This window comes from Ambystoma mexicanum, chromosome 2p, assembly GCF_040938575.1.
Source record: "Ambystoma mexicanum isolate Mex_15411 chromosome 2p, UKY_AmexF1_1, whole genome shotgun sequence".
Lineage (NCBI taxonomy): Eukaryota > Metazoa > Chordata > Amphibia > Caudata > Ambystomatidae > Ambystoma > Ambystoma mexicanum.
The window spans coordinates 1041354410-1041367942 of record NC_090923.1 but is presented as its reverse complement, the minus strand read 5'-3'; the positions used below and the strand labels follow the sequence as shown (position 1 = coordinate 1041367942).

The 13533-nt window shown below is 45.8% G+C and overlaps 1 protein-coding gene across 4 annotated transcripts in view; it reads left to right on the top strand.

Annotated features, from left to right (window-relative positions):
• The window catches only part of MRPL11 (mitochondrial ribosomal protein L11), an 893931-nt gene that overhangs the window by 856316 nt on the left and 24082 nt on the right, over positions 1–13533 (top strand). For all 4 annotated transcript variants that reach the window (XM_069644923.1, XM_069644922.1, XM_069644924.1 and 1 more), the window contains one exon: positions 2771–2864. In XM_069644923.1, coding sequence (XP_069501024.1) covers positions 2771–2864 — 94 coding nt within the window. The remainder of the gene's footprint in view (positions 1–2770; positions 2865–13533) is intronic.

Genomic DNA, 13533 nt, shown 5'->3' with positions numbered 1-13533 from the left:
TCCTTACCTGCTCAAATTAGAAGTCCCAAGATGTGGTTCTCTGCATGCTACACTATTAAAAAAAAAACTCTAATGATATTGCTTCATTCTCCTAATAATGGTGTCCTTTTCATATTTTGCACATCACAAAGTGTGTGTCACTTGGCTCACTCACAGCCACTTATTGTGATGCAAACTCCCATAACCCCCTCGAGGATCAAAGACTCATGTCACTCCTGTGACGCTACATTAGGTGATGCCAATACATATGCAAATTAAGGGTCGCGCGCACCTTTTGCCGCAGCCCTGTAGAACTCTATGCCACCCGGGACAGTTACCCGTAGCATGTTAATTCCGCTTTGTTAAGACCTGCATTCAGAGCACAGATTGCTTTCCCATGGGCCATTGAATACATTGTGTAATTATTATTGGGGATATTTAACTGAGCATAACTTTCTGTAGTGAAGCTCGGCTTTTTCAAAGAATGAAACTGGGCTGTTATCGACCCCTATGTTTGAAGGGGCTTCAGGAGAAGAGAGAAAGGAAGCGGGGATGAGAACAGGAAGTACAGGCAGAGGATGGGAAGATCAGTGCCATTTTATAGAAGTGCCGGCAGATGATACAACTGGGAGAAGGCATTGCCGGATCTTTAAAGCCGTGGGCCAGAAACGAGCCGGCCTCCTGGGAGGGAAGAGTAGCCTTCCAATCGCTGATGCGCACAGTCCATGAAGCTGACAATGAGGCGTTTTACTCGGAAGGTGACATGTGGCATTGGGTCTTTCTTGGGAGCACTCCCAAGCGACTTGCTGGAATCCCAATCCATTTCCTAAAGCGCTTAATAGTTTGGGACCCCTCATAAACGCCCGTGCTTATTCTGTTTATCAGCAGATTCTATGCTCTGGGTCCCGTCTGACTGCCTCCTTGAATACTCGTTGCGTGAGATGCAGGTGTTTAACTGAATTGTACATGAACGATGCTTGCACCTTCTCCGTTGTCTGCCACTCTAGACACGTGCTTTCTTTAGTCATTTCTATAGCGCTCCAAGCCCGAAGGCTTCTGGGCGCTTTTCTAGACAGACAACACGCAGAGCGTGTCGCAATAGTTACAAAGTTGTGGATCGAGTTGCAATGGTTAAAAAGTTACCTGAGTGTTCTAGTCGCAATAGTTACAAAGTCACATGAGAGTTCTGGTCGTTAAAGCAGTACGATACAATACTAGGTGGTCATGACAGGTCAGGTTATTCTAATCGTTGAGTCCATACAATACATTACTTAGTAATTATGAGGTGTGAAGTTGCAAGTAGCAGGTTACTAAGGTGAATAGGGTAGAATCTAGGCAATTATGCGGCACAGTACAAAGCATTAATAACCGTGTCTACAATGGTGAAGATGTCGTGAAAGTGAGTGGGGTGGACATATAGATTCTTTGGCTAGTTCCTGATGAAAGCGCCATGTTTTGAGATGCTTGCCGAAAGCCCAGTAGGAGCTTTCGGATCTCTCTATGGTGCTGGTAGGTTGTTCCACTGTTTGACAGCCACCCCAGTGAAGCTACGGCCACCAGCATTCTAACGCTTGAATCGTGGTGTGGCCAGGCAGTGGGCGTAGGCTGAGCGCGGCATTTGTGATTGCGGGACACCCATTCCATGGAGTCCTATAGGGAATTTGCCACCACTGCTGGCACCCGTAATATCCCAGTAACACCGGAATATCGTGTTCCAGTAATGGTAAGGCAGGGTTGCCGGTAAGCCACCAGTATCACAGGCGGGTTACCGACTAACCCGTAATTACCCTCAAAATCTAAAAGATGCAAACCGTTTAAACCCAATAATCTGGATTGAAATTTTTCTTGAAGAGGAAACGCCGATTATGAGACGTATAATGCATTTTGGCAAGGCTTTATGGGGGGCTAGTGAGTAAATCGCTTCTCTCCCAACCAGGCGACCTGTGTTTGGATCCTGGCCATAGCGCCTGCTGGTGCTTAATTTGGGCTGGTGTTTGATGCCAGCCGACCAGCTGTACATGCTGCTAAACTATTGATTGTATTCAAGTGAGCATACTTCTTTTTGAACCCCTATACTGATATACACACACAAGAGGGAGCATGTGCACTCTCTGGAAAGAAAATGAGCTGATGATGTCCATTAGCTATAGGCGGGGCTTGTATACCGCCCTGCTCCTCCCCACCTGCCCTCATTTTTGAGAGTCCAGGGGAAGCAGAGGCAGGGGATCAAGGACCATGAGAGGCGACTGTAACATGGGAGTGGCATTTTTACCTTATAAATGTGGAAGGTGGAGCACACAGGGAGGGGATCAAGATTGCACTGGTTTAATACAGCCGTCATATTCAAGATGCTCTTAACAATACTGATAAACATGGTATTCATATTTATATAGCTATTCATGCCGCATTCCTCCAATTTCTAAGCGCTATATTCTCAGTTATTATTGCCGAATTTAATGGTACTCAATTTATCGACCTCGGAAGGATGAGGTGCTGAGTCAGCGAAGCCAGGATTCAAACCTGTGTCTGGCGGGCTGAACAAAGATGCTTGCAGCGAGTGCTTAACTCACGGAGCCATCTTGCTGGCTTAATATTGCGATTGTTGCTGTAGAGATGTTGTTGCTCAGCCATGTTTTGACCGTAGAAAAGTGAATCTCTGGTTTTGTCTGTGCGATGTTATGAGCTTGCGACTTGGGTTTGCGCGAGTTCTCTGCTAGTGAGCTATGCATGTGTTGGCGCGATGCTTTGATGACGAAGAATTCCTTCTTTACTGTGTTGCCTCTCATTACAGGGCGACCGGACCTATGACATGATGATCAATCAGCCACCTGTCTCTTACTTCCTGAAAATGGCCGCCGGCATTGAGAAAGGAGCAGCACGGACAGGTGAGTAGGTGCGCCTACTGTGTGCCAAGGGGGGAAACGATTGAAGTGCTGCCTCGAGGCTGTGTTCACATCTTTGTGCCAAGGAGAACCACCGCCATTAATGGGTATTATCTCCTTTTGCCCAATGGCAATTTCGCAGATTTTTTTCTTACATTTTCTGCAGCTTTTTTGTTACCACACAAATATAGATGGTAAGGTTGGCTAAGGTATATAGGAAGGGGAGGTAACGGATTGAAGGTGTGGGTGCAGGGGGTGTCTCCCCGGTTTTTGTGGTGAAAAAAAGTGGTTAAATCGGCCAAAATATATTCTGTGAAATTGCCATTCTCCCAAAAAATGCTAAGTAAAGAATCTGGTTCTTGAAGCCCAACATACAGTCATACTAGTAGCCACAAAATACCACTAAAAATGGCTTGCAAATTAGTTGAACAGAACCCAGCAGCACTCGTGCTATCAGAAACAGAATCTGGCGCACACCATACGTTCCATACAAGTGTGCAATGGCTTTCTCGTGATATGGTTCACTCCATTTCTCATGAAGACACATTCAAATGAATAAAGATCTATTTTAGACCATAGTTCATACATCGATAGTATGGTAATCTGGTTGGAATTGGGGACACACTCAGCTGACTGTTGTGCTGCATTTGGAGGTCATCAGTGTCCTAAATCCTTCCACCAAAAACCAAACCGGAAACACACAGGAAATATCAGTTAACCAAATCAGAAGGACCTACAACCCCAGGTTCAGCAACCACAATAACGTAAACTCACTAAACTAACAGATTACAAAGGGCCTCAATATTCCATGGCACAGAACGGGACGATGCAAGAGAAAACTAGGAGAAAGAATAAATCGAATGAACTACACTATAGCAACCGTGACCGTCAGCTCAGATCATCGTTAGCACAGCTGAGCATAACGCAGTGATCCGTGCTTCATATCTGCTCTGTGCATCCACTTTCAATGGATCGGCACCGTAGTGCCTGAAAGCTGCCTGAAACCCATGTTGGAGCACCTTGAGTCAGCGTATGTACCCCCGGCCTTGTAGGCTTGTCCCTTTGTTTCTTGCACAAGATGGCCGCCGCATTTCGTCGTACTGCAATCACCTTTGCATGAGTGTTTACTACGTTGCCTGGCAACCAATCGTGACTCGCCAGCTTCTTAACCAACCATAACTGCCGGTAGGCGGAAGCCGGACCTCCAACGAAGGCCATCAGATAAAGGCCCTGTGCCGAGCCTGTCGGAGCCGGGATGACTGGAGAACTGCCACAAACATTTCTGGTACATTACCAGTTGTACCGGATGGACTTTCCACATGCTTGTGTCAACCTTTACTACCACTACCTTGCAGTAAAATTGTTTTCATCACATTGCAATCAAAGTGTCCCAATTTAATACTGCGCGCTGTACCTTATTAGTTGCCTCCCTACTGCCCTATCGACTCCTTTGCCCTTGCGTGAGTATGCATCACCCCTGTGCTAGCATTCGCCCTTCGTTACTACTCCTGACAGCTCCCGCTCCCTGCGTACTATAGCCACACGCTTTTTGCCAACCACTCCAATTAACACACACCGTCCTCCCCTATCCAAATCGCGTCCTTCGCGGCATACAATCCTAGTGCAGTAACAAGCTACACCTGCAAACATATCGCCGCTCATTCAGAACCACATGTCGTAGCCCTATACGGCGTATGTGCCATTATGTCCCTGAGACTAGGCACATTTTACCCATGCCAACTTCCAGCTACAACACTCTGACAGCTATACCCAACTGTGCCCAACTGCCTAGCACCCGGACCCCACTGGGGCGTACTATCTGCACCTCATGGTGATTATTGCGTCTAATTGCATTACATGTACCCATTGTTAGCTGTGCCCAATTGCATTACCCACACCTCGTTGTGGTGCCCAGTGATGCAGTTGTTATTGTGCCCTATTGATAATCGCATCTTGCCTCTGCCTATACCCTGCCATCCCACTGTGATTGATGCGCCTAATTTCTTTACCTGTGCCTCACTGTACCTCATGGTGATCATCGTGCCTAATTGCGTTACCTGTACCATATTATGTCTGCTGTGTTTAAATTGCATTATCTGTACTTTATGGTAATTGCCGTGCCATTGCTGTGATTGCTGTATCCAATTGCAATACCTTTACCTCACTGTGGTCCTTGCGGCGCACGTGTGATCGTGTCCCTTCTTGCCTATCCTTAAATCCAACCTCACCAGCTGTGCCCAACTGTATTACCATCCATCACCGTGAGTTGGCCCACATGATTTTGTGTCTCACAGCGATAACCGATTTGCACCTAGTCCTGATAGCTGTTTTTACTGGTGGTGTGTTCTAGCCCACATTCACACTTCAGCCTTCACCCAGTTGTCAGCCTATGACCAATCACAGCACTAACTAGTACCTAGAGCTGTTGTGATCTGCGTCAAGTCGCCCCCTACCAGACAACTAGCCATGCCCAAGCACAATGTTAGCCCCCCCTTTGCTGAAGCAATTACTGTCGCCTTATCTCAACTCAAGCATACTAACCCTCCTTGCTTCTACAAGCCATAACCTGAAGTCCTTGCAAGATGGAAGACATCACTAGCACTACGACATCAGACTATGCCTACCTTATTAAGAATAGCGTATCACTTTGTTTACTGCCCTCCCGCGCTACGACTATATAGCACCCACACAGTTTTTGCCTCCTTTTATTCCTCAACCCTTCCATGTATCCACACCCATAAATTGCATTGAAACTATCTCACCAGCCTTATGGTTACAACGCTATGCCTCCAGACCCACACCCAATCAACCTTGCACTACAGTCATCAGAAATCTCAGACTAGGATCGAGACTGAAACCACATTACCTGTCTACGACCAAACCGTTGAGCAAGCCCAAAACCTCTACCAATAAAACACTGAAACCAGACAAATCAGCAAATAGAAATCTGAATTGAAGATTCAGATTCATCCAAGCCCACACCCCTACACCGAATACTAAAACCCCATTTAAGCCTACAACCACCAATTCCTCTAGCAATACTAGGAAGACTGACATGAATTATACCAGCATGAACATCCTGTGCACCACGAGAAGTGCTGCCGGAAGCAGCAACCTCACCAACTTTTAACATGTCCATCAAAGGTGCTCTCATTAACGCCAGATCACTAATATTCCATGCTTTAGATGTGGCAGATGTCAGACGCTAGTTGTCCACGTAGTGTAGTGGATGAATTCTTCCTGCCAATGTACCCGACTGGTTGAAAAAGAAAACAACCAGAACGGTCAATTAGCGGAAATATAGGATGCAGGACGAGACACAGGCACTGCAGGAGGAGACGCAGGATACACAGGAGCAGGCACTGATGACTGCAAGGAAAGCAATGGGTTAGTACAACCCAGTCCGTAGCAGAGTAAAGATAATGGTCAGACGTGCACTACCAACTGACCTGTAAGTCACAGAATCATACAGATCCGAAAGCGATACGTGATACAAGATGCAGGCCCAGAGGTCTTCTCTGAAACAAGAAAACCCAAGAAGGTAAGCAAGGTTCCCAACAGAACTCTGTTGCAAGGATACAAAAACAACTATGCTTACCATACAAGAATCCTATCTGTATATAAGGATAGGAGTCCAGGAGTTTAAGAATCAATGGAGGTCTGTTCGTGGTCCACCAGAAGCAGAAGGAAATTTCACCACCTACCCCGACGACACGAGGATGCCTTAATGGAGCTAGTACACAAATGGCAATCTCATGTCTGCGTACTTATAAATGTGCAAAGTCCAAAATCCAAAAGTTCACCTGAGCAGTTCAAAGCAATAACCAAAAACAATCTGGGTCAAAAGCGGAGCCGGTAACAAAGTACCAGAGAAGCAGACAAGCATATCCAGAGGCAGTCTGAGGTCAATTCAGGAAACAGGCGGCGTAGGTCCAAGAACGTAGGCAAAGCAGGTCAGTATGGAGTCCGAGGTCAATTCGTGGAGCGGACAAAGAAGTTGCAGGACGTAGACAAAGGCAGGTATGAAGGCAGTCCGGGTCAAAGTCTCGAGGCAACACTAGATGCAGGGAGGGATAGGAAGAGTGCAAGGTTCAAGACGAGGGCAACAGAGTACAGGATATGACAATAGCAATACGAGGATTTCCAAAATGCCACCGATGCAAAATCAGAAGCACCGGCAGAGAGAATGGGCGGTGCTTATGAGAGCGGAGTCACGTGACAACGCTATGCGTTGTTCTGCACAGGAGGCGGGACAGAGACCTGTGTACAGGACGTCCGCGTTGCCATGCCGATTTCCAGGCACCTGACTGTAACCTCTTTAAAGAGACAAACTCATGAGCGTTACAAATATGAGACATGAGTTTGCTATCTGAGCGGCGTTCCCCAAGCCCTCGTGATGCGGGACGCCGAATCCTGACAGCAGACCTTATCACCGCCAACCAACTAGGCTTCCTTGCCATTACTGTGACTTGGCTGCATGCTGCAGCAGGTCCATCCCTAGCCCTTGCCATACCAGACAAATACACCATCACGAGATACGACAGAAAAACCTCCAAAGGCGGTGGTGTCGCCATCATCAGCAAAACTGACCTTGGCATCTGAGCCCTCCTCCATATTCCGTTCCCTTCTGCTTAACTCCTCTCTGTGTAACTCCCCATATCGGCCTCACACACCGTCGAGATACATCTTCTCTACAGACCACCCGGTCCTATCTCCACATTCGAGGAAGATTTACAGCAACTCCTTGCCACAGACAGGCTCACAAATCCTACTCCTGGATGTTTTTAACCTGGGCTTCCTTGACCCTAAAGACAGTCCAGCCTTGTCCTTAGACAACTCAATAACGGAATTAGGCTTTTTCCACCGCATTCACAAGCCTAACCATGTCAAAGTCAGAATTCTCAACTGGATAGTTGACCTCAATTGCAAAACTAACATCATCGCCAATGTACCATGTGCATGGACTGATGACCATGTGATCACCTTCACCATGCAGCCTTGCTCACGCCCCTCTTCAACCAGCTTCCTGGCTCCTCCTGCCTTAACTAGAAACAACAAAGACATCACGACTGAAGATCTACTCCCCTTACTACAACCTCTTATAAACCATTCTAAAACCAATATTGACCCATCCACCTTTGTGGAGCTGTGCAACCATACGCTCCTCCAAGCCATAGATTCTATTGCCCCGTTGAAATTACGGAAAGCCAAGCCTCAAACACATCTCAATAATTGGTTCACCGCCAACCTTAAAACTCTGTGCGACAACAAAAGGAAGGCTGAATCGGCCTGGAAAAACCAACCTTCAACCTTGACCTTCCTAAGAACGGCTAAGCCATACACGATAGCCATCCTCCAAACGAATAAAAGCGAAATCTATAATAGAATTTCCAATGCTAAATCAGGCTTGAAAGAACTTTTCAAGGACCTACGAGAGCTAGAATTGCCCATCCCACTCCCTGGGTCCTGTGCCAAAGACAAGGCTTGCTGCACCAAGATTCAATTAGCCCTACTTGATAAAACCTTGCAGCTACAAACCAAAATCAAAATGAAAAAACATAACATTAACACAGACGTAAGACCCCTTAAAACCCATCGCCCTACTGAGGCACCTTGTAACCTTTTCAAATTCTCCCCCCTAACCATCACTGAAGTGGAAAACATCACTAGCCTAAAGCCCTCCCGCTGCCAATGCGATATATATGCCCTGCAGCCGTCATCAAAGAAGCAGCAAAAGATCTTGCACCGGCCATCACAGCCTTCATCAACTCCTCCTTTGATTCGAAAACAGTCCCTGCCAATCTTAAAGATGCCTGGGTACTCCCGCTCCTAAAAAAAAAAAAAAAAACCTTGATCCAAATGTCACCAAAAATTATAGGCCCATCACCACATTGCTGTTCCTATTGAAAATTCTTGATAGGGCAGCCTATCTCCAAATTAAGACCCATTTGGAAATAATCTCCTAGGCCTGAGGCAATCTGGATTCCGACCCAGACACTGCACGGAAACAGCAGGTATAGACTTAAAAACACAAATTGACGAGCAAATAGACAAAGGCAACATAACTCTTCTCCTTCTCCTATTTCTATCAGCTGCATTTGATCTTGTCAATCACAAAGTCCTTTGCAGTGTTCTCACCCCTATCTTCTGCTGGCCCTGCGCCGGTGACATGCAGAGTGCCACAATGCTCCTGCATGTCACCAACACTAAATAACATATTCACCAAGCCAGTATTCGATGATCTGAACCACCTGGGTGTCACCTACACTATTTATGCAGATGACACCCAGGTCCTCATCCCGATTTCTGGCAATCACGACACCGACTCTAAACTACTAAACAAAATCTACCTCATCATTCAGGCATGGATGGCCACACATGGCCTCTGCCTCAATGATGAGAAGACAGAACTAACTGGCTCATAAGCCAAATTAAATAATCTAGACACCTCCTTCAACTCCTTCTGCATCAACAGCATTAACATTCCGATCTCCAAAGTCATCAAGACCTTAGGCGTCTACCTTGACTCTTCCTTAACGCTGACAAAACAAGTGAACTCAGTAGCCTCTGCCATAGCATACACCTGTAAATTATTAAACGCCTCCAGACCATTTCTCTCCTCCACAAGCTGCTCCACCATAGCTAGAGCATTGATCCTATCCAAATTGGATTATTGCAAAGCTCTATACCTCGGAACTAGCAAAAGAAATCTAAACAAACTCCAAGTCCTCCAAAACAACGCTATAGAGCAGCCTATAACGTACTGCGCTCCCACCACATCTCAGAACCCAGGCGCAACGCCAGTTGGTTGTCCAACAACAGAATCTCTATGAAAACACTCACCCTTACTCATAAGTGCCTAACAAACTCAACACCTAACTACTTGGCCTGCAGATTCACCAAAAGCCAATCGTACAGACCTACCAGATCTGCCCAACTACACTGCCTCAAAGTCCCTAGGTATACCCACCAGAAATCTGGAGGCCCCAGTTTCCGGGTATTCGCTTCCAAACCCTGGATCTCCATACCTGCTGCCTTAAGAACTGTACCTGCTCTCCCCCAATTCAGGACAAGCACGAAAAAATGGTTCACCACCGTGGAAACCAACTGACCACAATGGATCCACTTGTCGTGTCCCTTCCCACTTGTACATATTGCCATATATTACTTACTGCTTATGTAAAATACCAATGATGCAAATATTATGTAACTGTTTATTATACAATTATCTTGTAACCTGTCTGTATCTTGCACAAAATGTAACCGCCTATGATACAATTATCTTAACACGTATATTTATCATTCACAAATGTAACTGCAATAATGCGCCCGGATACCTGAGGGTTTGGCGCGCTATACAAATAAACAAATACAAATACCTTGCCAAGAAACACAGACGCAACGGAACACGCACCCATAAGCATGAAAGAAAATAGAACAAACTCCAGGAGAAGGAAAGTTCTTTATACCTAAAACAATACTTCGCGACGGACCTCCAACCAGAACAATTCACAACCACCAACGATGCTAAACACTCCAGCAAGATACCAGGACCGCACTGGAAAAGACCAGAAACACCAAGAAGGAACAATCAGAAAAGCTATGCCCTCACTCCATATATCAACAAAACTCTGCGCCATCTACAGCAACTGCAACGAGATACAGAAGAGGAACCGGAAGAAGTCAGAAGCCCAACACAAAACCTAGCAGATCTACTGAATGACGAAACAGACCCTATTGAGCACACCGCACATCCTGAGACCAACAAGGAAACTCGCCAACAAGACCACTATATAAAGAAACCTGAACCAAAACAAAGCACTGTTATGAAAATACCCTGCAATTTAATCAACGCAAGATCAATGTCCAAACATGCTACAGAGATATATGATCTACTCTACAATAGTGGAATAGTCCTCTTATTCGTCACAGAAACCTGGTTAGACGACAACTACAAAGTCACACTACACATCTGTCTACCCAACAACTTCAAATGCACACAGGTAAAACAGAAAATGAAAAAGAGGAGGAGGACTTGCAATATCCTACAAAGAACACCTGAAAATGAAAACAGACGACCCACTGAACATCAGAAACTGCGTATCCCTAGTCCTTCACCTGAGTGCTAACTCAACAACACACCTCACATTCATACTCACCTATAGACCACCGACCTATGATGCAACCTTTGTAGACACCTTCACAGAAGCCATCACAAATGTAGCCATCAAACACAACCACCTGATAATCCTCTGGGACTTCAACATATGGTTTGAAGAAGAGAACGCAAACTCTCAAAAATCACTAATCAAGCGACACGAGACAATGACACTATGCCTGGTGGTAAAATGAGTGACACAATCTTCGCCATAAAAATCTAATCTCTACAGTGCTACCAATACTATGGAGCGAGCACCTTATCATACCATTCATGATCTAGCTACCAGCTAAAGCCCCAAAACAGCCCCAAAAGCTCCCCGCGATCTGGAAAAGAAACTGGAATATCATCAAAAGTAGTAACTTAAAAGAACAACTGGAATCCTCGAATCCGTCATCCGCAAATCTGGACGGGATCGACCTAGACGAAAGAGTAGACCTAATCCAGAAATGGATCGCCGAAACAATAGACTGCATCTTCCCGGAAAAACCCTTCATCTTTCACAAAAGAAAGCAGTGGCAAAATGGTGCACACCCCACCTCAGTACAATGAAAAAGAAAAAAAAAAAGAAACTTGAACTAGAATGGAGGAAAATCTACTCAGGCAAAAATAATAAACTATCGAAGACAAATCCGAGCATACTAAAAGGAAATTTTCAAAGACAAAAATAAATTCTACGACAACCGAATCACAACAGCCACTGAGAAACCAAAGTGCGTCTTACTTTCTAGTCCCCGGGGATCTGTCTCTCAGGTGGCCAGGGCATGGCCATCGCCTTTGGATCCAGACTCTGGGAGTGGACCAGTGCGGGAGGATCACCTGGGTGAGGGGTCTTCTGGGAGTGGCGGTGACGAAACCGATGGTAAAACACTGTATTCCCCGTTTCCCGTTCCCATGCCCCATCCTATTTTATAGGATCCTCCAATGTCCCAGCAACCCTTCGCCTCCTTGCTACACAAACACTGGGCCGAGGAAGAGGGCGACTGAGAGTAAAGTGGCTAAAACTTACATCTCATTGGACATGTCCTGCTAATCGGGTCAGGCAAAGTCAGGCCCTTGACTTTAATAGCATACCTCTGCTACCCATTACCTCTCCTCACACGGATAAAAGGAGTAACATAGAAACACACTCTAAGCAAGGTGGAACACGAGAAGGAGCACAACGTCTGGGGCAAAGGCGAACCCGCTGGAGAAGGACGAATGATCGAGAGATTAGAGCAAAGGGTAGGGAAACCTGGAAGATCCCTACAGAAGGTTATTGCTTCCAGGAAATCGGGAAGGAGATGCAAAGAAAACCAAATCGCAGACGAGAAGAAACCTGCATTGTGTTTCAAGGATGCCAGTGATCCTCCCGGGTGAACGACAGAGTTGGGGAGCCGAGGCAAAGCCTGTAGTATTAACCTTGACTTGTGAATCAAAGCTGCAGAGACAAGAAAGGAACGTGCACAACCAGTAAGTTAGTGAAAGACATGAAAGGCCGGTTTGTGTTAAGTACAGATTGAAGCTGCAGCAGTGTAACTCACAGGTGAAGGTTGTGCACCTGCTGTTGAGACGTGAAAGAAAGCTAACCAGTGATTAACTTTTAAGTGGCTGATAACTGTGAAGCCAGTGTTACAGAGTCTGGCGAAAGGAAGTAGCCCACTCGAAAGTCTCAGCGAAATGTGAAATGTTTTGTTATTGAGCCCAAAGTGAACGAACTTTGAAATGCATAATGGTCAAGATTAACCCTGGCAAAAAGGGAAGTAAAAAGGTGAATGCTTGAAGAGAAAGATTTCTTTGAACTTTTGGTAAAAGCCTTGCATATTCAAAAGTCTTCGACATCAGTAAAATGTCTGAGCCCGATTGAGGGAGACCGGAAGTGTGATAAGTTAGGGGAAGGGAACCCCTAAGAAATGTGCATTAAGCTTGGGGAAGGGAACCCCTGCAAGTGCTGTGATTGCAAGGTCCGAGCCAGGCTGACGGAGACCTATGTGAACTGTTAAAGCTTTTAGAGGCACGAGCCTGACGGAGAGAGACCTACGTGAACCTTTTGTTGAACTGTGAAAGAACTTTTGGAACGCTGGAATAAGTGACTTTAACATGGAAGGCCAGGCGGGCCTCGATCCATGTTTTGATCTGCCTTTGTTTTGAGAACCTGAGCCAAGTGTACTTTGATACTTTGTTAGAAGTCTAATTTTCCCTTGCATACATATTCCCCTTTACACACATTTTGTATGAAATAGGGCAGGCATTAGGTTTTGTTAGCATAGGCCATTTTGATTTGACAAAGACTGACTAGGACAGTTTCCTTTATTATTTGATGGTAGAGACTATTCCTGTCATAGCTATAGGTCAAAGTAGGAGTTTCTCCAAACCCCAAGAATCTAATAAAGGTTTTGAAACTTGTAACTCGTGTGTCAGTGTCGTACTAGTGATGCTATGCCTCCCTTACACCAACAACAGTCAAAAAGAGAAACCCACCTGGATGCAACAACAGACTGGTACCTTCACAAAACTATGCAACGACCTTGCAGA